Source organism: Crinia signifera, chromosome 3, assembly GCF_055691185.1.
Source record: "Crinia signifera chromosome 3, ASM5569118v1, whole genome shotgun sequence".
NCBI lineage: Eukaryota > Metazoa > Chordata > Amphibia > Anura > Myobatrachidae > Crinia > Crinia signifera.
In genome coordinates, this window is record NC_139219.1 from 177,446,251 (window position 1) to 177,474,248 (window position 27,998).

Sequence of the window (27,998 nt, forward strand, 5' to 3'; positions counted from 1 at the left end):
ACATATAAAGTCTCCACAGATAACCCTTGTGAGTTTGATGAGTTCAATGACAGACTTCTTATACAAAGGAGGAAGTATATTTATATACAGGTAGCACATACCCTCCAACTGTACCGTTTTAGCCGGTAAAGTACCGTTTTTTAACGGCCTGTACCGGCTAAAAATCCTTGTACCGATTGTACCGGTTTTTTAATTTTTAATACAGAAGCACTGCGCTTCCTCCCCCGAGGTGGCCAAGGGGACTCTGGGAGATGTAGTTTCCTACACCGCCGGCTGCTTATTGGGTAGCGTGAGGGGTAGCCAGCTGACAGGACTACAACTCCCGAGGTGCACCACCTCGGGGGGAGAAGGGACAGAGGCGGAGCGTGCCGCGAGCCAATCACATGGCAACAAATTGAGAGGTGGGAGAGCATCGGCGGGCGCCGGGTGAATGAAAGTGTGCAGCGCCGTCTGTGTTTGCTCCAACTCTGCTGCCCATGATGAGTCAGTTCTATCAGCTGTCAGGTATAGTGGTTGCTGCGCTGTGTTAGACTCAGACCCCGGTTGCCGCGTGTGCTTATGTGAGCGGGCCAATGCGGGGACACTGTACCATAGCAGCAGCAGCATTAGTATAATTTTATGTTCCACTCCAGTAGCATTGAAAGTATAGAAAACGAGGTATGACCACGCCCCCTTCCCATGGCCACACCCCTTTTTTCCAGTTGTACCGAATTCACCCCTTCAAATGTTGGAGGGTATGGTAGCATCCCAGTCAGCATCCCATCCCATTTGTAGTTATACAAAGAAGCAGTTACTGACTGGAGCACTAACTGATTCTGTTTGTACATAAGAGTTATTAAAGAAACAATGCGAAGTATGACATGCATAAAATGCAAGAGCAACCTTCAGGTGACCATTCCATTATTAATGGCCCCAGCTTCTCAATGACAGAATTTGTCCCCTCTATGTGAGTTTTGGTAAGCAGAACATAACTTCTAAGTGAACATTGAAGAAAGTGCTATAGCAGTGCAAATTACTAGTGCCCCTGATTCTAGTGCTACTGTAATAGTTACATCAGTACCTACAAGTAACAGGAACCGGAGAAGCTTAGAGGATGTACATTCCTTAATTATATTTAATCTGCAGATGCAACTTTATGCAGTGCCTTGATCACCTGAGGATCCCAGCACCTACTTGTACAGCGAACTGTAGTTATGTGTGATACAATACTGTTACACCAGTTCTAATATCAGCAGAACTCACCAAAGATATACCTACTGTACGTCTTAGTAGAGACCAGATGGACTGTTTCTTAGTTTAAGAGTCTTCATTAAGCAAACAACAACAACAATTGCCCTAGGTAGTACAGCCAGGAACATTGAGCGGATTATTACTATGTAACAGCGGAGATGGTACATCTTTGAAAGCATTGCTGAGAAAATAGGATACTTTCACTACTAAACTCTACAGTATCATCAAGTGCACCAACATTTATGGCCTAATGCATAGACTATATAGGGTAATTGGGGGGTCACTGAACCTTTAAAGCTTTAAAGTGTGTTGTTGCCGTATGCAATTTGTGATTACTTTTCTTATAAAAGGTTGGTGTGGTAAACTTATTTATTTTATTCTTTGTTTAGCTAAGGAATTAGTTTGGGTAAGCTTTTAAAGGTGACAGTCTTTCGAAATTATATATATATATATTATATATATATATATATATATAAGTATTACCTTGATTTTTTACCGTGAATTACATCACTTGTTATTGGTTTTTCTAGTTAGATGATATTACAATATCTTTTTAGCTAAACAAATTGAAGCAGAACAATAAAACAAAGCTTTAACATAGTCTGAATACCTTTCTTCAGATATACTGTATAAAAAAGTGATTATATAAATGACTTAAATGCTTTCAGGCTACCTGTTAGAAATATAGGATATATATTGTTCAACTGGTAACCCTATTTGTTCTTCCAATGGGTTTTCCCAAGTAGGCCCATGAATATTTACTGATGCTTGGGTGGAGGCACTGACATTTGATAAGGTTCATTCTTCAACAGGAGATCAAGGGTGGGTACCTTTTAGACATCAAGGTAATTGGTAACCTAGAGTCTCTCTATGGGTAACAAGGGGTTACACAAATCTTGCAAAATGTTATCAAGTTTATCAAGTTGCAGTATGAAAGATCATTGGAAAATACACCATAAATGTTTCTGGCAAAATAGATGTTTATGAGAGGCAAGATAACTCAAAGTGTTTGTCGCTTGCCATGTGAGCTACGTTTTCTGTCACACTATGTAATAAAAAAATGATAAAAAGAATTGAAAAAAAAAGTGTCTTTTGCAACACACCTCGAGATGCCTGGTCTAATGACAAGTAACATTGGGATCCCCTTGGTTACCATTGCCAGTGGGTCCCAGGCAAATGGCAAAGACTATTTGAATGTTACTCAATAGTGAATCAACACAAAAACAGTGTTTTTTTTAGGAGCATTGGGCCCACCCCTGAAATTACAGAAATAGTGGTGGCGGTGCTTGGCCATGCCCCATCAACACGAGTCCCTGCTTTCAGCCCAAGGCTCCACTCCTTATTTTGGGACCAGGTGCGGCATGTCCCGCTACCCAAACAATGAAAGTTGTGGCGGCTGACAACACAGGACGTGAGATGCCCGCACAGTTCTGGGAACAGGACTCCACAAGTCTAAAGGTGGGCATACATCAAGCCGATTTGGACCGATTTCGGCCTATTGCGATCAATCGGCCCGATAAATCGGACCAAATCGGTTCCTCATGACATGGCGTCGAGTCCGATGCGCGGTCCCGTGCGTATCGGACCCGGCCCCAGGGGTCAGACCGGCTGGACCTAATATGTGTCGCAATCGGACACATCAGTGAAACATCGTAGGTGCTTTTTCGTACCTGCGATGTTTCTATGTGCACTGCAGCGGGCGGTGGTGGTATCAGATCAGTCGGGGCGGGCGGCGGTGACCATCAGTCTCCACTGTCCAGCCCCGTAGTGGGCGGGCACTGCAGCCGCGGCAATTACAACTTTAAAATAACATATCAAATGACTGCCTAATGATTGGCTGAGATAGAGCACTCTCAGCCAATCAGTGGCCTCCCTTCGCGGTTGCTGATTGGCTGAGAGTGCTCTATCTCAGCCAATCAAAAGCCGGGGAGTCATTTGACACATTATTTTAAAGATGTGGTACTTGTGAGTTATCTGGGCGCCCGATTTTTGATCGTATACCATCGGATCGGATCGCGTCGCATCGTGTGTTAACCAAATGGCATGCGATGCGACGCGACGAGATCAGCACCCGAGCCCGATTTTACATCGGGTACCATCTGATCTTATCACGTCGCATCGCATGTTAACCACACCTGTCAGCACCCGATTTTAGCAGGGCAAAACCCCCAAAAAGTGACAAAACGTAAATCCCATCCCCATTGTTAACGCCACTCCACTATTGACGCCAACCCGAAGCGTGGCGAGCGCAGCGAGCCCGCGAGGGGCGGCGGTACGCGTCCTCCGACCTTTTCATGCCCTACTATCCACTAGGGCGTGGAGTGAGAATAGAATAGTGTGGCGAGCGCAGCGAGCCACCGAGGCCCGAAGCGTGGCGAGCGCAGCGAGCCCCGCGAGGGGACACGGATACCTGTGAAGCCCACGAAGGTATGCGCTCACCTGTGAAGGTATCTGCGTCCCCTCGCGGGGCTCGCTGCGCTCCCACGCTTCGGGCCTCGGTGGCTCGCTGCGCTCGCCACACTATTCTATTCTCACTCCACGCCCTAGTGGATAGTAGGGCATGAAAAGGTCGGAGGACGCGTACCGCCGCCCCTCGCGGGCTCGCTGCGCTCGCCACGCTTCGGGTTCATGTTGATAGTGGCTTGGTTGTGAACATCCAATATCATTCATCAATATCATTCATTTCTGACACATTAAGGAAAACAGAATTTAAGGAATAACTGTAATTAGCATATATCAGAAATAAATTATAATAACAACAACACATAGCATACAATAATTACTCACCGTAATTATGTAGCCAAATAAATTATAACAACAGCAACACATAGCATACAATAATTAATCACCGTAATTATTTATCCATCAAACTGAGTGCATGTAGAATGCGGTTAAATGGGCTGTCCCCCGCCAGGCACTTTCGCCACACAAACTCCTGCATATAAGAGTCCAGATGATGGCGGGCTGTGCCCCGCTGGCGTTTGTTCCGCCATTTTACACATCCCCATAGTCTTTCGATGTTTTGGGTGTGTGCTCCAGTGTCCGGGTCCACAAAATTGTATCTGTGGTTCACTCTCAAGTGACTGTATCCAGCCCGCTCCAGTTCTGCAGTTTTGTACGCCCGCCAGCAATCGCTGACAATTGTACTTCCAGGCTCGATGTGCTTCACAATTGCATTAATCAGAGTTGTCGCATCTCGCTTCTCCACTGGTAGCATAAAACAGTCCCCTGTTTCACGACACACTCCTCCAAACACCCACTGCTGTGGGAGAACTCTGCCGACATTGGCTTGTCTCTTTGCGAAGAGTGTCTCATCAACTTCCACTATTTTCCCTGGTCCACCAATCTGGCGTCGAGGCTGGGACATCAGGTCGCATTGACATGCCTCCCGCATCAATGCATTGTAAAAGATAGTGCTTTTATTACATATCTTTAAATTCTTGGTGCAAAACTCTATCGATGTGAGTTCGTCACACCAACAGAAAATAAAGCGCAGTATGGTCATAAATGGCAGCCTGCATCCGGGGTAAAATAGCGAGGCCCGCAGACTCTGCTTTTTCCCACAACTTTTGATGTAGCAGCGCCATTTCCGCTCTTTTACAGACAGGCGCATTGGGTGTCCATTTGGACAGGTAGCTGTGGATGGAAGCAGCCCATTGTCCTGCATGAATTGAACTGTATCCTCTTCAGTTTTGGGGAGGCTGAAGATACTGTCCACCAAAGCCATACTGGGAAATAGGGTGTAAGGGGCAAAATGGGGCAATATGGGGCAAATGTCAGAAATTTCACCTCACAAATACTCTGAGACACACCAACACTGCAAATCACTTGTTTTCTCCTGTCAAAACTCACTCACAGTGATTTTGTGCCAGATGTGGCAGAGGGCGGGTTTAAAAATGGGCGGGAAGTGTTAAAATCGCGTCACGTCGCATCGCATGCCATTGTATACCATACAATAGCATACGATGCAACGCGATTACGACGCGATGGCAAATCGCGTCGCGTCGCATCGTATGCTTATTGTACTGACATTCGATTTCCACATCGGGCGCCCGGATAACTCACAAGTACCAAAGATGTAATAGCCGCCGCTGCCCGCCCGCTACGGCGCTGGACAGTGGAGACTGATGGTCACCGCTGCACGCCCCGACTGATCTCAATAACGCTGCTGCCCCACTGCTTCCTCCCCAGCCGGCCACTCATTTCAGAGCTGCCGCCGCCCGCCCCCACTGATCCTCACCGCCCTGCAGCTCCCTGTTATTTTTTTTACATGTGATAAATCGCATGCAATTTATCACATGTAAAAAATGGCACATCAAGTCAAATTGTATGTGAGACTCCCGGGGAGCTGCCGGGCGGCTCGGAGGAGAATTAGGTCCGACTTGTCCTTAGGACAAGTCGGCTCTATGTATGGGGGCCTTAAGTCAGCCGAGACTGACTAAAGGTGCCCATACACTAGCAAGCTTTATCTTCAGATCTGGCTGGCTGGAACAAAAACCTGGTTATGGATGAGTGACAGTTTGTCAGTTTTCCAGCATTTCTAGCAAATGGTCAGCTGTCATTTGCTCTCATCCATAACCATGTTTTTGTTCCAACCAGACAGATCTGCAGATAAATCTGCTTGTGTATGGCCACCTTTAGATTTGTGAGCACTGTAGAAATCATTCGATGGCCGGTCATTTTGCATGTCCTGCAGACGGTGTTAGAAGGCTCGCTAAGCAGGGAACTACCACTGCTTAGCAAGCCAACCAGAATCAGGCCCTCTATTCCATGTGCAAGGAGCCACCAGTATTAGACCAATAGAGCTCAAATTACACTACAGCTAATTTTGTAGGAAGTACAAATACAAATATTAATTTAATTGCCCATATACCACAATAGCCTCTTGTAAAGGGTGGGGCAAAACAAACTTCCAGAATTTAAAGGATAACAAAGATGGTTAAAGCTATTCAGAATGTTAGCACATAATCTAAATTTATGCAATACAGTTTATTTTCAATTTTATTTTGAATATGATATGACCCACATAATGGCATTCATGCATGATACACATTTATATTAGATGTCTGAAGTTTTACATCACTTGGCAGGTAATTTCTGGCATTATCACTGCAATTTCTTGGCAGAGCTTACTTTAATTTGTCTGGCTACACTAACCAGCAGAATTTTCATTACCGAATGAAAAACAATCCTCATCAGCTTCATGAAAGGCCTCTACACAGCCAATGGGGCCATCTGAAATCTGAGGCCTACAAACATCAAGTAACCATTAATGAACTGAAGGCTGCTAGATGCCAAAAAAAATACAATATTATATTTAAAACAAATAGAAAAGAAACTGTTTTATCATGTACTTTTAGATAATATACTCATTTTTTTATTAGCATTTACTGTGTCTTTTTTGTAAACCTTTACAATCAGGGTGTTATTGTTTTTTTTTGTTTTTTTTTTTTGCCTAACCCTGGTCCTTTGTAGCTAAAAAATCTAATTTTTAATGATAATACATAACTTTTGGTCTTTGTGTTCTTGTTACTTTTTATATGGAATTATAATTGCTTTGTAACAATAGCAAGAACAAGCAGGTGTGAATGGAGATCATTTTTTGTATATGGAATTTAGGTGGTACAGGTGCGCACTATTTTCCAATAGTTCATAGGGGGCCCTCTGCTGGCCAAAAGGAGGAGCAACAACCACTCCTTTGGAAATCCTTTAGACACAGAATGGTCAGCAGAAATGGCGAACAGAACCAAAGAATGATACGTTTAAATGAATCTGGACCCTTTTTTTTAGGTTTGGTTAACCAGATAAAAAAGTTTTATTCACACAATTTAGTAAAATACATAAATCAGACAAAACATACTTAACCTATGAAAGTGCAAGTGCAGATAATCGACAGGCTTAATATCCTGTGCACATTTATGGACGGGGGTGACCAAACGTTAATCTCACCATTCAGGGTGGGTGCGGTGGGCTTGGTTCTTAGAAGATGGTAAAGTCGCGGGTAGCAACGCGGTGCACCACCGCACAGGCTTGAAAATAACGTGGCATAGCTGGTATCAGATTCTCCCGTCAGCGTGATGGCATCCGCATAACATGTTTCGGATTGTAAATCCTTCTTCAGATGTGGATCCACATCTGAAGAAGGATTTCCAATCCGAAACATGTTATGCAGATGCCACATTAATTTCAAGCCTGTGTGGTGGTGCACCGCGTAGCTACCCGGGACTTTACCATCTTCTAAGCACCGCACCCACGCTGAATGGTGAGATTAACGTTTGGTCACCCCAATCCATAAATGTTCTCAGGATATTAAGCCTGTCGATTATCTGCACTTGCACTTTAATGTGCTAAGTATGTTTTGTCTGATTTATGTATTTTACTAAATTGTGTGAATAAAACTTTTTATCTGGTTAACCAAACCTAAAAAAAGGGTCCAGATTCATTTAAATGTATCATCCTTTGGTTCTGTGCGCCATTTCTGCTGACCATTCTGTATCTATATGAATGGAGATCAAGCACAACCATGGGTAACACATTTAATTAACGTGTAAAACAAAGGCATTCTTTTTTAAAATAAATCAAACTGGAGCTGTATTACACATTCTGCTTTAATGAAAACTATATGAAAGGCCAATGAACATGAATTGAAATTACTCCGACGCGGGAACTGACAAAGCTAATTGTTGTTTAATAAAGAAAAATCATTACTGAGAAAAAGGTGCTGTTAGGAAAATGTCTGTCTTAATTCATTACTATGTAGTGTACAATTGTAGAAAATAGATTGAAGATGTTCTTGCCCACCTCTTGTTGCAGTCTAGCAGCTCCACAAGCTTCCCCATTCATTTGTTTGCTATATATGTGCTACTATTGAAGTGGCTATTTCACATGAACAGTTTGTAACAAGAAGACTGCAATGCAATAATAGCTTTCTGAAAGGCCTGGACAGTAAAGGCTAATTTGATTTCTGTAACAGATTAAACCACTGACTGGTAGTGTCCATGGTGTGACAATACATTTAGGAACCAATCTGCTACAATCCTAAATAAAGACAAATTTGTCTTCCAGTTCATCAGAGCACACTTACCTTTGTTGCCACTGTATTGTTTTCACCCTTTCCCCTACATATGGGGCAGGAGTATACAAACTTCTGCATGCACAGCTCTAACATTCTACATGTTGGAGATTCCAATGGGCTGCTCACACTGCAGACATATGGCTGCTTATTCTCTTATAATTTATTCTTTCTCTGTGGTCTCTCTCTCCAGACCTCTTTCTTGGTCGCATGGCTCTGCCCTTCTCCCAAGATGGGGGAGTTTAGGAACTATTACAGTATCTCCAACCCCAGTTTCTAGATGTCTCTCCTAATGGCAGTACCACTCCACCTCTATATGATATTTTCCACATGACCATGCCCCTTTTTTGTGTCCCAGTATTTGGTTGCACCCATTTTTCTGCAAAATTCCTCTCAATGTTCTCAAACATTCTCTATCTGCAATCAACAGCAGTAAAAACACTGAATGGAGTGTTCAACAGCACCTAGAGGGTGTTAAAAACAGAACTCATTGGCAAAATGTGCGGGGGGGGGGGGCTGGTTCTGGTTGCCCAGAAACCTCCCTCCTCTTGCAAAGTGCCTTAAATTATGACAACAATAGCACTGGTATATAAAGTGATCAATAGAGCTGCCACCAGATCATGCAGTGTAAGGGACAGAGCAGAGCTGCTGCACATGCCTAGTATGACTGTGTGTGGATCTGAGCCCTCAAACATTGCAATGGACCAGAGAGTATCTGCCTGGAGGAAGAGACAGGAGCCTTACCATGAAGTGGGAGATTGTGAGCTTAGAAAATGCAGTTGGGATAGGCATACTGATATCCTTACAAAAAAATAAGGATCAAATATGGTTTGAGGTAACATGTTTAAAAAAGGGGCAGGCTAGATGGGCCAAGTGGTTCTTATCTGCCGTCAAATTCTATGGTTCTATGTTACTCGTTCTATTATATTTGTGTATTTATTTATTTATTTATTATGATATGGTTAACCTTTTCCTGACCACTTATCCTAGTTAAATGTTTGAAACAGCCCATACTATAGACCATGTGTATTGATAAATATTAATACTGTATTCCATTCAGTATCCAGTGTATAAAAAGACCAATTTTCAGGGCTGTAAAAACTCCACCAGACTCCCGAACTTACTCCAATGCACTGCAGAGAGGGAGATTTTGGATTAAATTTGGAAACCCCCCTATAAAAATCCTGCATTTGCCACTGGAAGTCCCTCTGTTAATGCATGTTGCACAGAACTCCCCTTCTAAGCCTTGAAAAGTTATAAACTACCAACCAAACAGCTTTTGTCATTTTTCAAACACAACCCTTGCATCGTACTCACACTGACTGTACTAGACAAGTTCCACACTTCTCAACCAAATGGCTGTTAAGGTGATAAAGTAGACTTACATCTCTCTCCTACAGTAGCTGCACCTCCAAAATTTTATCCTGGAATTCTCCTATTTTGAAATCCATACAATCCATTTTTTTCTCTCATCCACCTGTGAGACCAGTGCATCCATGTGACTGTCAGGTGACCTCACACGTGATCTACTGTGCCATGTGACACTGCCAATACAAGCTAGCCATCTAATTTACTGAAGATTGAGGAATCAAACTGAAGGGCATGAGTTCATGTGATACACAAGAAGCCTAGCACTGACTGTTGTGATTTTTTTGTAATGATTAATGTACTGTATGTAAGCTAATTTAATTCAGTGTTGTTTAATATTTTGTTTTACAGGTATACATTATACTTGACAATCACAACATTCTTCTTTCCTTTACCACTAATAGTGGCCTGTTACATTTTAATTTTATGTTACACATGGGAAATGTATCATCAAAATAAAACTGCAGGACGGTAAGTGGTTATTCTTATATCCTTCCTCTTTACCAACTAGATAGCAGAAATAACTTAAAAACTGTACTGAGATGTATTTTATTTTGATTTAAGAACAAATGAAAATGAATGTACAGGTGATGGCTGACTTGTGTCCCATCCTCAAGGCTACTTCTAAGGGCACTTTCACATGCTCCGGTTTCTCCCAGAAGGAAAAAAGGCCAGATGGCTAAAAGCCAATGGGCCCTTTCAAATTCTTATGGGTCCTTTCTCATGTGTTGGCCAGGGCTCAGCCACCGGGTAGACACTGGATCTATCCATTGAAAAGGATGACAGCTGGGCCATGACTGACCCGTCCTAACAAGTCAGGGCATGCACAGGGAGATGGGGCTTTTCACTCACACACACACACACACACACACACACACACACAGGTTTTTGGTGTGCTGGTGCAGCTCTCCCCTGAAGCCATCACATTGAAGCCTGGACCCAGAATGAATGGGAAAAGCATGGCAGAAATAGATGTTGGTAGCATGGATGTGTAATGATTAGCATAACTGCCTCACAGTGCTGAGGTCATGAGCTTGATTTCCCCCATGACCCTAAATGTGTTGAGTTTGTATATTCTCTCTGTGCTTGTGTGGGTTATACCGGTTTCCTCCCACAATCCAAAAATAAACTGGTAGGTTTCCAACAAAACTAACCCAAGAGTGAATGTGTGTTCGTGTAAGGAATATAGATTGGGTACTCTTTACCTAGTACGGCGCCCGTCGCGGGCATCGCGGGTACATTTATGTGTGGCCGCGACGCGACCGACGCGATGCCCGCGATTTCCCATTGAAACCAATGTTAAACATGGAAATCGTGTCGGTCGCGTCGCGGCCGGCCATAAATGTACCCGCGATGCCCGCGACGCGATGCTCCCGATTTCCCATAGGAATCAATGTTAAAAGGCGCGATGGACCCGATTTTACTGTTAAATGCCTCAATCCACCCGATTTGGCCATAGGAATCAATGTTAAATGGGCCACAGAGCCCATTAACCCTTAAATGTCCCCCCAAATTTTTAACGCCACCCCACGATCCACGCCAACCCGAAGCGTGGCGAGCGCAGCGAGCCCGCGAGGGGCGGCGGTACGCGTCCTCCGACCTTTTCATGCCCTACTATCCACTACGGCGTGGTGTGAGAATATAATAGTGTGGCGAGCGCAGCGAGCCACCGAGCCCGAAGCGTGGCGAGCGCAGCGAGCCCCGCGAGGGGACGCGGATACCTTCACAGTTATGCGCGTCCACTCGCGGGCTTCACAGGTGTCCGTGGCGACGCGGACACCTGTGAAGCCCGCGAGGGGACGCGTCTACCTGTGAAGGTATCCGCGTCCCCTCGCGGGGCTCGCTGCGCTCGCCACACTATTATATTCTCACACCACGCCGTAGTGGATAGTAGGGCATGAAAAGGTCGGAGGACGCGTACCACCGCCCCTCGCGGGCTCGCTGCGCTCGCCACGCTTCGGGTTGGCGTGGATCGTGGGGTGGCGTTAAAAATTTGTGGGGACATTTAAGGGTTAATTTGGCCGATTTGGCCCCAAATCGGGTCCATTGAGGCATTTAACAGTAAAATCGCGGTCAATCTGCCGTTTTAACATTGTTCCCTATGGGAAAATCGCGGTGATCGCGGTCATCGCGGGCATCGCGCCCATCCCGATTTACCCGCGATGCCCGCGATGACCGCGATCACCGCGATTTTTACCCCCGACGCCCGCGATTTCAATCGTGGGCGCCGTTCTAGGTAAAGAGTACCATAGATTGTAAGCTCCACTGGCGCAGGGACTGATGCGAATGTTGAAATATTCTCTGTAAAGCGCTGCGGAATATGTATGCGCTATATAAATAACTGGTAATAAATAAATAATATAGGTACTTTTTTAATAAATTTTTATATATTTTAATATATCTTATTAATGTTTTAAATGTATTTTAAGCAGACCATTAAAGACTGGTCCTTGTGAAAGCTACTGCTGTCCAGCAAAAAAATGAACAAAGGTTGTCCAGCTTTTTGCTGTCCGGTCAAAATTGGAGTGAGTGAAATAGGCCTCTCTATACAATAGTTATTCGACATAAAAGTGACTGGGGGCAGATGTATCAAACCTTGAAGAGATATATATCAACCAACCAATCAGCTTCTGTGAAACTGACTGGCTGGCACTTTATCTCTCTCCGAGGTTCTCTCCACCATGAGAAGTTGAACTTAGTTATACACTTAGTTATAAGTAGCACAGTTTGTCGTGTGCCATTACTAATTGGGGTCAATGTTACTGAAGTGGATAGATTGCATTCCCTTTAAAGAAGAGATGAGACTTTTTTGTGCCTTGAAATTAATTTGATCAAAATAAGGCAGCTGCATATTTCTTAAGATGATTTATGATGAGCAATCCCTCCCAGAAAAGCACTGTCACTGTCACAGGCGACTTCAAGTTCAAATATGATTTGAAAAAAAATCTATAAAAACTACCAAAGAAAATAAATTTTCTGTCTCTCAAATGAATAGTTAAACATTTTTGTTATATCCTGCATTATATTTGTAGATTATAATGTACTGTGATTTTGAATTATAATAGTCGATAATGGTACATATAAAAGCTTATTTCTACATGAGTGGAAAAATCTTTTTTTTATGGCCAGTTTAAAGTGTGATAAAGATAGAAAATCATTCATTTCAGCATTCCTTTCATTTGAATTTCATATTCATCCTTGCTAAAAAGGTCAGGTAGAGGGCAAACTGAAAGGCTTAATATGGATAGGACACATTAAATTGGTTTGCAACAAAGTATTCCGCTTTAATCTTTTATAACACAGCAAAGGATCATGGAAAAGCCATTTCAAAATCTGCTTAAGGGGTATGAGACACCTCTAGATTTAAATGTGCTTTTGAAAAGACTGTGGGATGTCACCTTGTAATTGATAGATCTTTATGTCTGGCTTAAAGATTGAAAGAGTCATGTTTAAGCTACATTGCTCTTTTATTTAGTAGGCATTTACAGAGAGATGATAATTTATTACATCAGAATAACTAAAATTTAAATTAAATCGTATGCTGTATGTCTGTCTCCAGTGAACACAAGTCTACAGCAGTGCAAAGACCTGCTGGTCGGGAGATTGTCCTCTGAAGGGGACAGTGGCACGGCAACAGCTATTCCTTAATTTTCTCCCACACCTGCCGCTTTGAAGAAACAACTAAGATTTCCCAACCAACCTTCTGCCAGTGATGCAGGGCAGGCAGGAGGGAGCTTGGACATCTGGTCCACACAAGGACCTGCCAACAATTGCTGACATGTCTACTGTCGCTGCATACAATGCTGTCACCATTGAGAACATGGTAGAGGATAACATTGGTGACAGCATCCAAGTAGGTTAGTCAGACAGACTGTACCTGTACTGGCAGATCCAAAATACAAAACATGAAAATGGTGGTGTTTGGGAACAGATACAGATCCAAAACACGGCCGAAACACAGGCACAAAACACGAAAAGCGTGTTAATTACCATCAAGTATAATAGGAAGAGCCCATTTGAAGCATCATTACACAAAGCAAGATTTTTTGTTACCTTTTATAACCCATATACTAGGCATCATTTTATATGGTGACCAATGTACTAATCAAAGCTCATTTGATAAAAGGAATGCTAAACACAGGTCACTGTACAGCAAATACCCTTGGTACTTGTTTCCTAGCACACAGATAGAAACATAGAAACATAGAATTTGACGGCAGATAAGAACCACTTGGCCCATGTAGTCTGCCCCTTTTTTAAACATGTTACCTCAAACCATATTTGATCCTTATTTTTTTTGTAAGGATATCAATATGCCTATCCCAAGCATGTTTAAATTGTACTACTGTATTTGCGTCTACCACCTCTGATGGTAGGCTATTCCACTTATCTACTACTCTTTCTGTGAAGTAATTCTTCCTCACATTTCCCCTGAATCTTCCTCCCTCTAGTTTCAGTGCATGTCCTCGTGTTCTGTTGCTCCTCTTCCTGTGAAGAATGTCTCCCACCTGTACCTTGTTAAAACCCTTGATATATTTGAAAGTTTCTATCATGTCCCCCCTTTCCCTTCTCTGCTCTAAAGTATACATATTAAGATATTTTAGTCTTTCCTGGTACGTTTTGTTATGTAGGCCATGCACCAATTTAGTTGCCCTTCTTTGTAAAGTCTCTAATGTATTTATATCCTTCTGGAGATATGGCCTCCAGAACTGAACACAATACTCTAGGTGAGGTCGTACCAATGACCTATACAGTGGCATTATTACTTCTTTCTTTCTACTGCTGATACCTCTCCCTATGCAACCAAGCATCTGACTTGCCTTCTTCATTGCTTTGTTACATTGCCTACCTGCTTTTAAGTTCCCTGAAATAGTGACACCTAGATCCCTCTCTTCCTCAGTAGTTTCCATTATAGTGCCATTTATACTATATTTAGTCTTTGGATTTCTGAGACCCAAGTGTATGATTTTGCATTTTTTGGCATTAAACTGTAGTTGCCATGCTCTTGACCATTCCTCTAATCTACCTAGATCCTCAGTCATTTGTTTTACCCCTCCTGGTGTGTCTACCCTGTTGCATACCTTTGTGTCATCTGCAAAAAGGCACATTTTACCCTCAATTCCATTTGCAATATCACTAATAAAGATATTAAAAAGCACCGGTCCGAGTACAGATCCCTGGGGTACTCCACTTTCTCTCCTTTGACAGTACTCCGTTTACTACAACTCTCTGTTTTCTGTCCTGCAACCACACTCTTATCCATTCAACTATCTTAGAATCCAATCCCAAGCTTTCAAGTTTATTTAACAGTCTGTGATGTGGGACAGTGTCAAAAGCTTTACTAAAGTCTAGATAAGCTACATCTACAGCCCCACCTTGATCTATTACTTTAGTCACCCAGTCAAAAAAGTCAATAAGATTTGTTTGACATGATCTTCCCCCAGTAAACCCATGCTGTTTTGGATCCTGTAAATTGCTGGTTTTGAGATATTCTACAACTCTTTGTTTTAAGAGTGTTTCATCAATTTCCCTACTACTGATGTAAGGCTCACTGGTCGATAGTTGCTTACCTCTTCCTTGCTTCCACTTTTGTGCAGTGGGACTTCATTTGCTGTTTTCCAGTCCTCTGGGCTTAACTCCAGTAGCTAGTGACTGGTGAATAATTCTGTTATTGGTTTTACCAGCTCCCCTTTAAGCTCTTTTAGTATCCTTGGATGTATCCCATCTGGCCCCATTGATTTATCAATGGGTGCTTACAATGTGATTCCATCATTTAGTGTCACCCCCAGTGTCAACGCCACCCGCACTATCAACGCCAACCCAAAGCGTGGCGAGCGGCAGCGGTACACGTCCTCCGACCTTTTCATACCCCCACTATCCACGTCGGCGTGGAGTTTATTTTAGATAGTGTGGCGAGCCACCAAGCCCGAAGTGTGGCGAGTGCAGCGAGCCCCGCGATGGGATGCGTAATACGAGCCCGAAGCGTGGCGAGTGCAGCGACACTGGGAGTGGATACTGGGGGTTACATCTCATTGTAAGCACCCATCTCATGTCATGGCATGGGTGCTTGTACAATGAAATATCGCATCACATCGCATGCCATTTGCTGGCATGTGATCCTATGCGATATTTCATTGTACAAGCACTCCTGTGCATTTAACATGGAGATCGCATTGCATCGCATCGCACATCACTAATAACGGTATGCAATGCCATGCGATGGGCGCCGTGCTAGGAAACAAGTACCATACCCTCTATTACATATGCTGACGTGGAACGCAAGTGCACAATGATTTACTTCTGCAAATCCCTGAGTAAAAAAAACCTAATGCAATCAGCTTGTGCTGGATAGATGCTCTGATACCTGGAAGGTTTGACTGATTTATAGTGTGAAATGAGTGAGAGAAAATATTGATGGCTGCATTCTATAACTGCAGTACACTAATGGAAGACCAGTCAGATAATATCATTACAGATTGTTTGGTTCTCCAGAGATCCTCAATATATGTAAAAAAAGGAGTGACATTTCAACAAAAAAACTAAGGTCACATTGAGAAATAAAAGGTACAGAATTTGCATGAACAGATTTCAAACTATTGTAGTTCTGTACTTCAATAACAATGATGTATATTATAAATGGAAGCTGTTTATGAATAAGTCAATTATCCTTGCTAGTAACATTTACATTTTCAGGCACACAATTTATTAGAGTTCTATTGACATTAACAATCTCAGTAATTAAAAAGATTATTATTCATTAAAAAAAACCTATTAGTCAAAGAAAATAAAAGAATCATGTTCCCAGGGCAAACACAATGAGTACATATAACTCTACTGCCAAAGGACACAATAGTATTCAATATAAAGGTAATACTAGACTAGAATCTAAATGATTTGTCTAATAATTAAAATAAGCCTATAAACACAGTAATTATAATCAACTTGGCAACTAATCAGAGCTTGAAACTGATTGGATATACTTATAAAGTTATACATAAACCATATGCTCAGAAACAGAAAACGGGAGCTATTATAAGAAACAATGGGACATTTGCATTAATAAAGTAAAAGGAATCTTGCAAAGTAATAAAAATGGCATGGCCAAGGGGACTGAAGCTGTCCTGGTCACACTAAAGGCCCATACACACTAGAAGATTATCTTTCCCATCTGGCTGGATGGAATGAAAATTTGGAAATTTTTGGGAGCAGATGACCATTTGCTTCTAAACAGGGAAAATAGACAAAAATCATCATTCAGACAAATTGGTTAAATCTATTTATGCAGATGACTGCTTTTGTGCATTTTCCAACTTTTGGGATCAAATGGTTGGTTGTAATTTGTTCCCAAAAATTTTAAGATTTTCATTCCAATAAACCAGATTGGAAAGATAATCTTCTAGTGGGTATGGGCCTTTAAAACTTACTCTGATTATGAAATATTCTACAACAATGACATCTTATTTTGGCCCTATACAGTGGAAACACATGGAATATACTGTAGGGCCTAATTCAGACTTGATCACAGGGCAAATTTGTAATTGTAACAAGATGTAATTAGCACACTTCTTTTATAAATTATGTGTCAAATAAAAGTTTATTTTTAAGCATGTTAGCATCAGTTGGACGCCGATAATAGCTATCTGCAGTGTGCACCCACCTATTCTCTACTGTCCTCCCCCCTTTTTTTCTTGTATATTTTTTTTAGATATATAAGCGACTGGATTCTGGATAAATCTATATATATACAGACAACTCTCTAGAAAGGGCAATCATGCACCCGTTTGCACCTGGAGCTCTCATACAAACAAAACAATCTAATATACCACAAAATATTAAACAACACATATTGTTTAAGGATACATTTCACAACTGGGTGAAAATTAATAAAATTTTACATAGAAATTCCTTTATCTCACAGTTTATTCCTCTGTGGGGCAGATCTGATCCTACATTTCTCTTCTGGAGAGATAGGGGCTTAGACTCTACCTCTAAGGTATTTGACCCAGGAGGAATTATCTTTCCGTTTGCAGAGTTAGTCCGGAGATATGCCCTGAAACATTCACATTTATACATGTATTTACAACTTAGGCATTACCTTTCTACCTCAGCAATTCCCAAGCCTAATTTAGATAAACCAATTATACTGACCAATATGTCCACAATAGACGATTTGTTGAATTATTTGACTAAGAAACCCTACAAGCTGAAGTATCTTTATACACTCTTAATAACTGCCTCGGTGGTGACAGGCCCACAATGGAAAGTATTAATGGATAAATGGAAAACAGACATACCCTCGCTTTCTAATATAGAAAGTATCATTGGTCAATACAAACAGTCCCTTACAGCTCTGAAGTCAACCTATTTGTAGGATAATGGGTTGCGAATAAGTATAGAGAACATGGTATATACCAGTTTGTTCTTTGAGATGTATAGAAGGGCCTGGAGAAGGTTGGTATTCCACCACTTAAAAGAATCCAGGATATTACTTTAAGTTTAGATGGAGAAGTCGCCTTGCATCTATGACATTAGAAGGTGTACTGTTCTGATAGTGGAAGGGTACCTATACTTACGTACATTGCCCTTGACTTAGCTCTGATTGTTCATGTGTTGTTGTTACTCACAATTGTAACCCATTTAAACATGCTATATATATTTGTCATTAATATACAATATTTTCAATAAATATTATTAAAAAAAACATACATGCCAACATCTCTGTGAGAGACGTACAAAATATTGGCTAAAAATACCAGCGTCACTCACATTTGATATATAATGTTGTTAAAAAATGTGTTAAAAAAAAATTCATATATAAGGTAAACATTACAGGTCATTATGATGAATAAAAATGTTTGCTTGGCCAATTTTCACATTAATTTTGACAAATTCACTTGGGTTAATAATATACTCTAGCAGTGAGCAGTGCTGACACGGTTGGGAGTAAAGCAAAACAAAAGCTAAAATAAATTTGCACCTTGCAAAACCACATTGCACTGCAAGTTGGACATACAGTATGTAGGATGTGAAAGTAGATTTGGGTGGGCTGTATTATAGCTGCAATCTAATTTGCAGTGTAAAAATAAAACTGTAACCATTCGAAATGGAATTATCAAAAAAAAAAAAAAACACAATGTTTCAACAGAAATATCTTTTAGATAATTTCACCAAAGCTATATTAAAATTCAAATAAAATATCTAAATATGCGGATGTGTATTCTTCTAGCATTGCCATGATACGTATGCACAGGTACATGCATTGCAGCACTGCTAAGCCCATAGCATTGCTACAATGCTTGTGCAATTTGCTTACGCTTGCAGATGCAGCTTTCCTATGCAAAGCATATGGATCATGGAGGCAAACCTACGCACACCACTGGAAAATCACACAACGCCTGCCACGATGCATGCATAAGGTCACTTCTGCATATTGCAGATAAAATGCCACAACACTTCAGATATATACTCCAACAGTATATTCCTTTATTTATGCTTGAGGTCCTGGGCGTTCTTTTCAAGCTCACATGAGCCTCGGTCTCTCTGGAGTAACATGGCATTTGATCCTCTGGCATCCAATATCAAGATACTAGCACTCGTAGCAAGAGACAAACAACAGGATGAAATCCAACATTTATTTTTATATAGTCTTCCTCCAGGGGTACAAATATATAGAAACACTAGTAGCTTAAATTGCTTCATACAAAGTGTCATTTGTCAAACTCTTGGGCTAAATGTGGCCTGATGACGTATCTAAGTACAGGCATCACCATAGTAACCAAAGCATCAAAATATAGGACTAGCACAACACACTGAAGAGGTAGAGTAATACACAAATCAGTTAGTCAAAAACTTTCTGTAACAATAAATACACTTTACAGCTTGCATACATAATACAAAGCTTACAAAATAAGTACTAAAATACAAGTTATATAAAGGGCAGTATTCAATGAGAATCATCTCCTTGCATGGCGAGAGGTTTTTTCTCTCGCCATGCACTCGCCGTGTTTTTACGGAGATTCTCCATGTTTGGAGATTCTCCATCACGGGTTGAATAGTAGACACTATTCAATGTCACAGGGGCTCGTTGCCCCTCGCGGCGAATCTTAACCCCTGCAGCGGACGAGCGTCCTCTGCAGGGATCCGTGGGACGGTGGCAGGCAGGGAGATTGAAGGGCTGCTTTTCTACTTACTCTGCTGTCCTATTGGAGGTCCTACTAGTCAATCATTGACATACAAGGCAGTCACATTGGTAGGTGTGTCCTCCCTTTAAGACTGCCAGTCCAGGCTGCAATTAGTATAGGAGATGGCGTCCTGTAAGAAGTTACGCCCTGCTTTATAGCAGGGTTGTCGACCCTCCCAGGAATGGCCGGGAGGATCGGCCTCCTCCTGGCCCCCCAGAAAGTTGGGCAACCCTCCCGGATTCCGGGGGACCCCCACGCCACCCCCCGATTGCGGCGTCTTCCCCCATACCAGTTTGGCTTTAAATGCGGCAATCCGCGGGTCGGGTGTTCTCAGATGAGGGGGCAGAGCTAAAATGTCCAGAATCGCGTAATTTTAGCCCCGCCCCCTCCACGGAGATCTGGGAATTGTGTTTTATTTTATTACATCCGGGGCTTAATGATGTAACGCTCAGGCCCCGCCCCCGAACTGCAGCTGGAAGTCTCCTCTCCGGGCTTCTCCCGGAGAGGAGACAGAAAAAGTCGGCAACCCTGCTTTATAGTGCTGCCTATTTCTGCTTCTATGGGCTGCAGTTGGTGCAGTCCATAGAAGATGGGGGTTTTGCAGTTGCACTGTGACTATACTAAAGGTAAAATGTATGCAACAGTCATGAAACTTGAAAGAGTTTTAGAAAAATAATGTACTTTCCAATCAAAACCCAGAAACACTGTTGTTATAAATGAGATAACTACTTCAGGATAAGTCAGTCCATCTTACATATAGGTGAGATGTAGGACACTTTGAAGAGTGATAAAGCAGCGAGAGATAAAGTACCAGCCAATAAGCTCTTGACAGTCATAAGGTCGCCCACTATTGGTTGACATTCAAAAGGTTGACAGGGTCAAAAGGTTGACAGTGAAAAGATCAACAGGGTCAAATGGTCGACAGTACAAAGGACGACAGGGTCCAAAGGTCGACAGGGCCAAAAGGTCAACAGCCAAAAGGTTGACATTAAACATGACACAAAAAATCATAAAAAACTCATGTTGACCTTTTGCATGTTGACCTTTTGACTATGTCGACTTTTTCACTGTTGACCTTCATTGAATATATTGAAAAAATATTTTACAAATATTTAAAGATAAAAATAGTAATGTAATATATTTTTTAGCAGCAATTAAATATGCAATGCATCTGGTTATAAAACAGTTAAAATAAAAAATATTACAAGGTTAAGCATTTGAGATCTACTGTATCACTCAGCAATGCCAAGTCTTGCGCATTGCCAAGCAATGCCTACACAGTCTCATTCACACTGATAGAAAAGGAAATAAAATGCGTCACTGCATTCACAACAGTCTCCTGTCAGGAATGATGAATGAAATAATGAAATGCAGCAAACTGTTACCAAGCCTGCCTCCCAGGAGAAGGGAATATCTATTCACAATCCAAACACATCGATAGTGATGGGAATGATAACATTTTAAAGAGGATTAACTGCCACTAAATTCTGAAATGTATGCGCAGAAAATGGGGATTCCTATGGTAATTCAACCTGATTATGGCCCACATAAATATAGATAGAAAAGGCATCTACTTTGGCCAGAATGATCACAACTTCCCTTTGAGACACTTTCCTGCCTACATAATAGAGAATTTTCTGAATATGTATTTAGTGCTGCCAGAGGAATTTTAAATGAAAAGCATAGTCATAGCAAAATGCCAGTTACTAATACACATCATGCTCAAGGCCTAAGCATAGGCATCTGTGGGTAATGTACAGCACAGCTGCAGGTTATGCAGTTCCAGTTGTGTTATGTGCATCCGGTATAGGTCGTGTACGTGCACAACTGATAATGATCACCTCTATCACACCAAGGTACTGATTCTGGTTCACTTGTAAAAGTAAATTCTCTCTCTAATGGACAAAACCATGTTGGGCAGATGTAACCTGTGCAGAGAAAGTTAGATTTAGGCATTATTTTGTTTCTGTGCAGAGTAAATACTGGCTTCACTAGTAAGTGGGCCAGATAAGGGAGAATGTGAAAACCACCCACTACTGCAAATTAAGGATTTACTGGGAAAAGGGGGTTCTGGGTGTGAATATATAGCAATAGCCCCTGCAGACCATATGATGGCTTGGAGGCACTGGGAGTTTGTGGATGACTATTGCTACATCCTAGCCTTGACCTGCAGATACTTGACTGCAGTCACTTTGGGCCTTATTCTAGTTCACTCTTAGAGGCAAATTCCTTCTCAGATGGACAAAACCATGTGCACTGCAGGGGGGCAGATGTAACAGGTGCAGATATAATTAGCTTTGGGTGAGTTATTTTGTTTCTGTGCAGGGAAAATACTGACTGCTTTATTTGTACACTGCAATATAGGGCCTTATTTTGGTTAACTCTTTCTGACAAAATCCTTCTTAGATGGACAAAACCATGTGCACTGCAGGGGGGCATATGTAAAATATGCAGAGAGAATTACATTTGGGTGAGTTATTTTGTTTCTGTGCAGGGTAAATATAGACTGCTTTATTTTTACACTGCAATATAGATCTCACTTTGAAGTAAAACCCCACCCAAATCTAATTCTTTCTGCACAAGTAACACCTGCCTCACCTGCAGTGCACATGGTTTTGTCCATCTAAGAAGGATTTTGTCAGAAAGAATGGACTAGAATAACCCCCATAGTTCTCACTTTGAAGAAAAACCCCACCCAAATCTAACTCTCTCTGAGCATGTTACATCTGCCACACCTGCAGTGCACATGGTTTTTTCCATTTGATAAGGAATTTACCTCTAAGAGTGAACTAGAATAAGGCCCTTTTTGCCTGCCCCATTAAAAATATCCCATCCAAAATGACCACTGCCTCACAGGAGACAGTTCAAGGTTCCAAAATTATAGAACAACATAACAGTAATGTAAGCGCTGGTGACTGTGTGTACCCAAAGAAAGCAACCCTTGAAATGCTGCATCAGGTTCCATCTAGTAGACGCCAGCAGGCAATACACCCATAGGGAATACAGATTTTGGCATCCTGATGGAGGAAACCCTCACAGGGATTGAGTAAGTATACTTACCCTCTCTTGAGTATACCTACCCGGTCTCCTTGTAGTTGTCAGGATGCTGACATACACACTGACTGGTTGTCGAACATACAAAGAAGAATAGCTAAAATGGCGCATGGTCTATATCACAAAGCTTACCCAAAAAGACTAGAAGTCTGGATAGTTTGGAGTAGAGAAGAGAAAGTAGGGACATGGTAGAATCTTTCAAATATATAAAGTGTTTTAACAGGGTCCAGGAGGGAAATCTTTAAAGGAAGAGCAGCAATAGAACATGAGGACATTCTCTGAGACTGGAGAGATATTTAAGGAAAAACTACTTCACAGAAAGGGTAGTGGATAAGTAGAATAGCCTCCCATCAGAGAAGGTAGAGGCTAAGAAAGTACAGCAATTGCTTGAGAAAGGCATATGAATATCCTTACAAAGAACTAAAACTCAAATAGGGTTGATTTGGAGACTCTAAAAGAAAAAAATGGTGTTGTAGAACAAGTATGGTAATGTTAGGTGCAGCAAAATATCTGGTGTATCTGTGATGTTGGGTTCACACCAGAATGATTTGGGCTCAAATCCCCCAATTTCAACACATCTGACCGATTGTATGTAAAAAGAGCAGAATTGTACATGTTTTCAATGCGCTTCTGATTTAACCTGCTGCACTAACGATTTGTCATCTACATTAGATTGGGTACAGATCATGTGCAGATCATATGCAGATCATGTACTCCTTTTCAATCATGTGACCATGATTACAGGAAATCATTTCACGATCGTCGCATGATCTTATGTGTACCTTACATAACTATTTATAGTATACCGACTGCCTGCACTGACTGTAGACAATCATGTTGTGAACTGAACCAGTATATGTGAAATGCATAAGATGTAGTGCCTCACTACTGTGAGGCACTTCAAAATGCATAATGTCTCAATGATTACACTAGTTTACAGTCAATTGATAGGCTGCATTCCACATCCGAAAATAGCTGGCTTAGTTCCCGAGCAGGCAGAGCCGGCCCTAGCCTAAATGACGCCCTAGGCAAGATTTTGGCTGGTGCCCCCTAGCACCGCCACTAGTTCCGCCTCTGACCCTGCTCCCCTTTCCCAGCACCATCAACCCTCATCATAGCAGTCATCATTTTGGGGCCCCTACCCGCAATATTTTAAATAGAAACAGCGCACACATTCAGTGCGCAGCCCAAACAGGGGTGTGTTCTTGCTGGAAAGGGGCATGGCCACACAATAGTACCCCCACTTCAAATTATGCCACACAGTAGTGCAACTTTATTCACATTATATTATGCGATGGTGTCCCTTATTCACGTTACATCACACAGTAGTACCACTTTACCTTATATACATTACGCCTCACATTATTAACATTATACCCTTAGAAAAAAATCCTGAGAAAATATGGTATTTTAAGCACCTCCATGGCCACACTGCAATCCAGCACAAAGCAGTGTTTGCGGGCAGAGGAGAAGAGCTGCAGCTGCTACTGTCACTTAAGGGGAGGGGGCCCGGGGCCCCCACTGGGCCATTCCATCAAACTTTGGCTTGGGTAATTTGTACCCCCTACCCCTTTCTCTCGGCACCCCTGATAATAGTACACAGTAATGCCCCTTACACATGACACACATTATTAATGTCCTTGTAACCATAATGCCCCTACACATTATGCCAACCTTTATTAATTCCCTTCATACACATAATGCCCATAATGCACATAATGCCCCTTACACATATGTTGCATATTATTAATGCCCTTATACACATGACACACATAATGCCCATTACACATATGTTGCACATTATTAATGCCCTTATACACGACACACATAATGCCTGTTACACATATGTCGCACATTTTTAATGCATTTATACATGACACACATAACGCCCCTTACACATATGTCGAACACTATTGCACAACAAACCCACCCACAGACAGCACTCGCACAGCCGCTAACACTGTGACCTTTGCCTCTGCTTGGATACAGATGTTTCCTAATACATCTTGCCTCAATAGGCCATGCAGCTCCTGGCCAGTTCTGCTAACGTTGGGTGCCTTTTTTGCTGAAAATTCATCTTATTTGCATTGTTATGACCAGCACACACAAGGAGCTTCCAATGATTAAAATTATATGTGGCATCCCTATATTCTGTGTGCTACTGTGGCTGTACCTGCATACGGAATGCTATGTTACAGTGATTCCCATGACTACACTATTTCATATGCAGATACAGCCTCACTCACACACAGAATATAGGCATGCTGCATATAATTTTAATCAGCAGAAGCTGCTGATGCCCCTAGACATTCCAAATGCCCTAGGCAATAGGTTGCCTATGTCTAAGGCCGGCTCTGCGAGCAGCATTAAGGCTCTGGAGGGCCTTGGGTACCTAAGATAAGGTGTCTCCTTGGTCTTCATTTTAAAGCATAATACAAATAAAGAAATATTCTACACACACTTAATTTATACACACAGACATTGTGATATCAACTTAGATACTCCCTCTAAACTCCCTGTCACCCCTGCACGTCTCCAGCCTCCTGTCACTGCTGCACCTCGCTGTCCCCCTGTCACCCCTACACATCTCCATCCCCATCACCCCTGAACCTCTCTGTCCCCTGACACCTTTCCATCCCCCTGTCACCCCTGCATCTCTCCTTCTCCTTGACACCTCTCTATCCCCTTGCCTCCCCTTCATCTCTACGACCCCATCACCCTAGCATCTTTCCTACACCCTGCATCTCTCCATCCCTGACACCCCTGCACCTCTCAATCACCCCTGCAATTCTTCATTCCCAAAATCCCTGACCCTGTCCGTCCCCATCACCCCTGCACCTTTCCTTCTCCCTGTCACCCCTGCATTCTATGTCACCGTATCTCCACTACATGGTACTTCAATATAAAATACATAAAAATAATACAAAGTACTGCCCAAATCTCAGGCAACTCTTATAAATACGGTAGGCAGCCGGGAGGCGTGCGGGCAGCCAGAAGGTAGCAGGCGAATGGGGGCTGGCATGTAGCATGCGAGCGGTGGCAGGCAGCAGGTGGGCAGGCAGGTGAGGGAGGTAAAGTAGGATACTCCTCCTGCCCTCTCTCCTGCACGAGCTGCCACGGCTGGTTCCGTACCCTCCTCCCTCCATGCAGCCTGCGAGGCAGACAGTGCGCAGGCTGCTGTTGCACAGTTCCACTTACTGTAGTGCCGAAGTGAGCCATCACAGCCCATGCTGGCTCTGTAGCACTGCCCTCTGTGACGGCTTTCACTGGGGAGAGTGGTTCTGCTGATCAGATCACTAAAGGTGCCCATACACGGTGTATTTGCACTGTGCGATGCAAGGTGCGCTCCCGCGGGCATCTCATCACACAGTACAAAAAGTACATGTTGCACATGCTTTTTGTACTGCCTTCTGATTGCATGGATGTGATGCAATCAGAAGGCAGTACAAAAAGTATGTGCAGCATATATTTATTGTACTGTTCGATGAAATGCCCGTGGGAGTGGGCATGCATCGCACGGTGCAAACGCACTGTGTATGGGCACCTTAACAGTGATCCGTTATATGACGGCTAGCAGGGGGCCCTTTCAGAGATGGGGGCCCAGGGGTACTGACCCCCAAAGGCCCCCCCGCCCCTTAATCTGGCTCTGGAGTTGGGCCCAGGGGTACTGATCCCCAGAGCCCCCCCCCCCCCCCTTTAATCTGGCTCTGGAGTGGGGCCCAGGGGTACTGATCCCCAGATCCCCCCTTAATCTGGCTCTGCTTAGATCTACTGTGTGCAGGTACTGTATCAAATTACTTGAGAAATTTCCCTTTGTCATAGCAGGAAAATACAGCAGGATATTATGTTGTATGTACCTTTTTTTTAATTTAATTATATTTCTTTCTCACTTTTTTCGCAGTTACAACAACAGCTTACCAAGGCAAAGAGTGTTACGACTGACCAAGATGGTTCTAGTACTGGTGGGAGTTTTCATCATCAGTGCTGCTCCCTACCACGTGATACAGATTGTAAACCTTCAGATCTCTAAACCCACTTTAATTTTCTATGTCAGCTATTATTGCTCCATTTGCCTCAGCTATGCCAGCAGCAGCATCAATCCTTTCCTTTATGTACTTCTCAGTGGAAACTTCCGGAAAAGACTTTCTGAATGTACAAAAACCAAAATGAGAATGTCAGAACGTGAACTAAACAATTTTGATAACACTTTGAAATCCAGCTTTTAATTATTATTTTTTTTTGTGTAAGTATAATTTGGATTAAGGGTGACATTCTATGGGATGAGAAGTTTAGACTTTTGCGAGTTTTTTCGCAAAAACGGCCGAAATCGCATTTTTTTGCATTTTCGCATATTTAATGAGCTGCGAAAATGTGAAAAAAGTGCGATTTTGGCCAACAAGTTGGACACACTGGAAATGCGATGGCTGCTTTTCGCAGCACATCGCATCCAGATGTTTTCACATGAAAAAGTATACAAATCGCATATTTAATGGTATGCGATTTGTATAAAGTGTGTCTATAATTCGCCCAAAAATCAGACCAGGTTCTGATGGGCGAATTAGCCTGAACCCTGCACAGATCGCAATGTTCTGTGCAGGGTTCTGGTGTAAAAAAAAAATTAAACAGTTAAAATAAAAAAAAAAACAAGCGCGGGGTCCCCCGCCAGAGCATAACCAGCCCCGGGCTCATTGAGCCGGTGCTGGTGACATAAAATCAGGGTCCCCGACAAATAGGGGTCCCCGTGATTTAATGAAACCAGCACCAGGCTCAAGGTCCGGCGCTGGTTCCCAAAATACGGGGGACAAAATGACTAGGGGTCCCCCGTATTTTAAGAACCAGCACCAGACCCAACCAGCCAGCAGGGTAATGCCACAGCCGGGGGACACTTATTATATAAGGTCCAGCGGCCAAAGCATTATCCCCCTGGCTGGTCAGCATGGGCAGGGGTCCTGGGGAAGTGGGGACCCCCCCAATGAAGGGGTCCCCCCCCTCCAGGACTTACCAGCCCATGCTGAACGTCCGGGGCTGTCCCCGATGCCCCTGGACGGTGGGCATCGGGCTGATGTAAAGTGTAAAAAAAAGAAGATAAACTA

At 42.6% G+C, this 27,998-nt stretch overlaps 1 protein-coding gene across 4 annotated transcripts in view; it reads left to right on the forward strand.

Annotated features, from left to right (window-relative positions):
* The window catches only part of MCHR2 (melanin concentrating hormone receptor 2), a 186,266-nt gene extending 158,649 nt beyond the window's left edge, over positions 1 to 27,617 (forward strand). For 3 of the 4 annotated variants that reach the window (XM_083176987.1, XM_083176990.1, XM_083176988.1), the window contains 2 exons: positions 10,022 to 10,141; positions 26,807 to 27,617. In XM_083176987.1, the coding sequence (XP_083033113.1) occupies positions 10,022 to 10,141; positions 26,807 to 27,131 (445 nt within the window). In that variant the 3' untranslated portion in view covers positions 27,132 to 27,617. The remainder of the gene's footprint in view (positions 1 to 10,021; positions 10,142 to 26,806) is intronic. The other variant, XM_083176989.1, reaches the window with a different exon arrangement.
* The last annotated feature ends 381 nt before the right edge of the window (positions 27,618 to 27,998 follow it).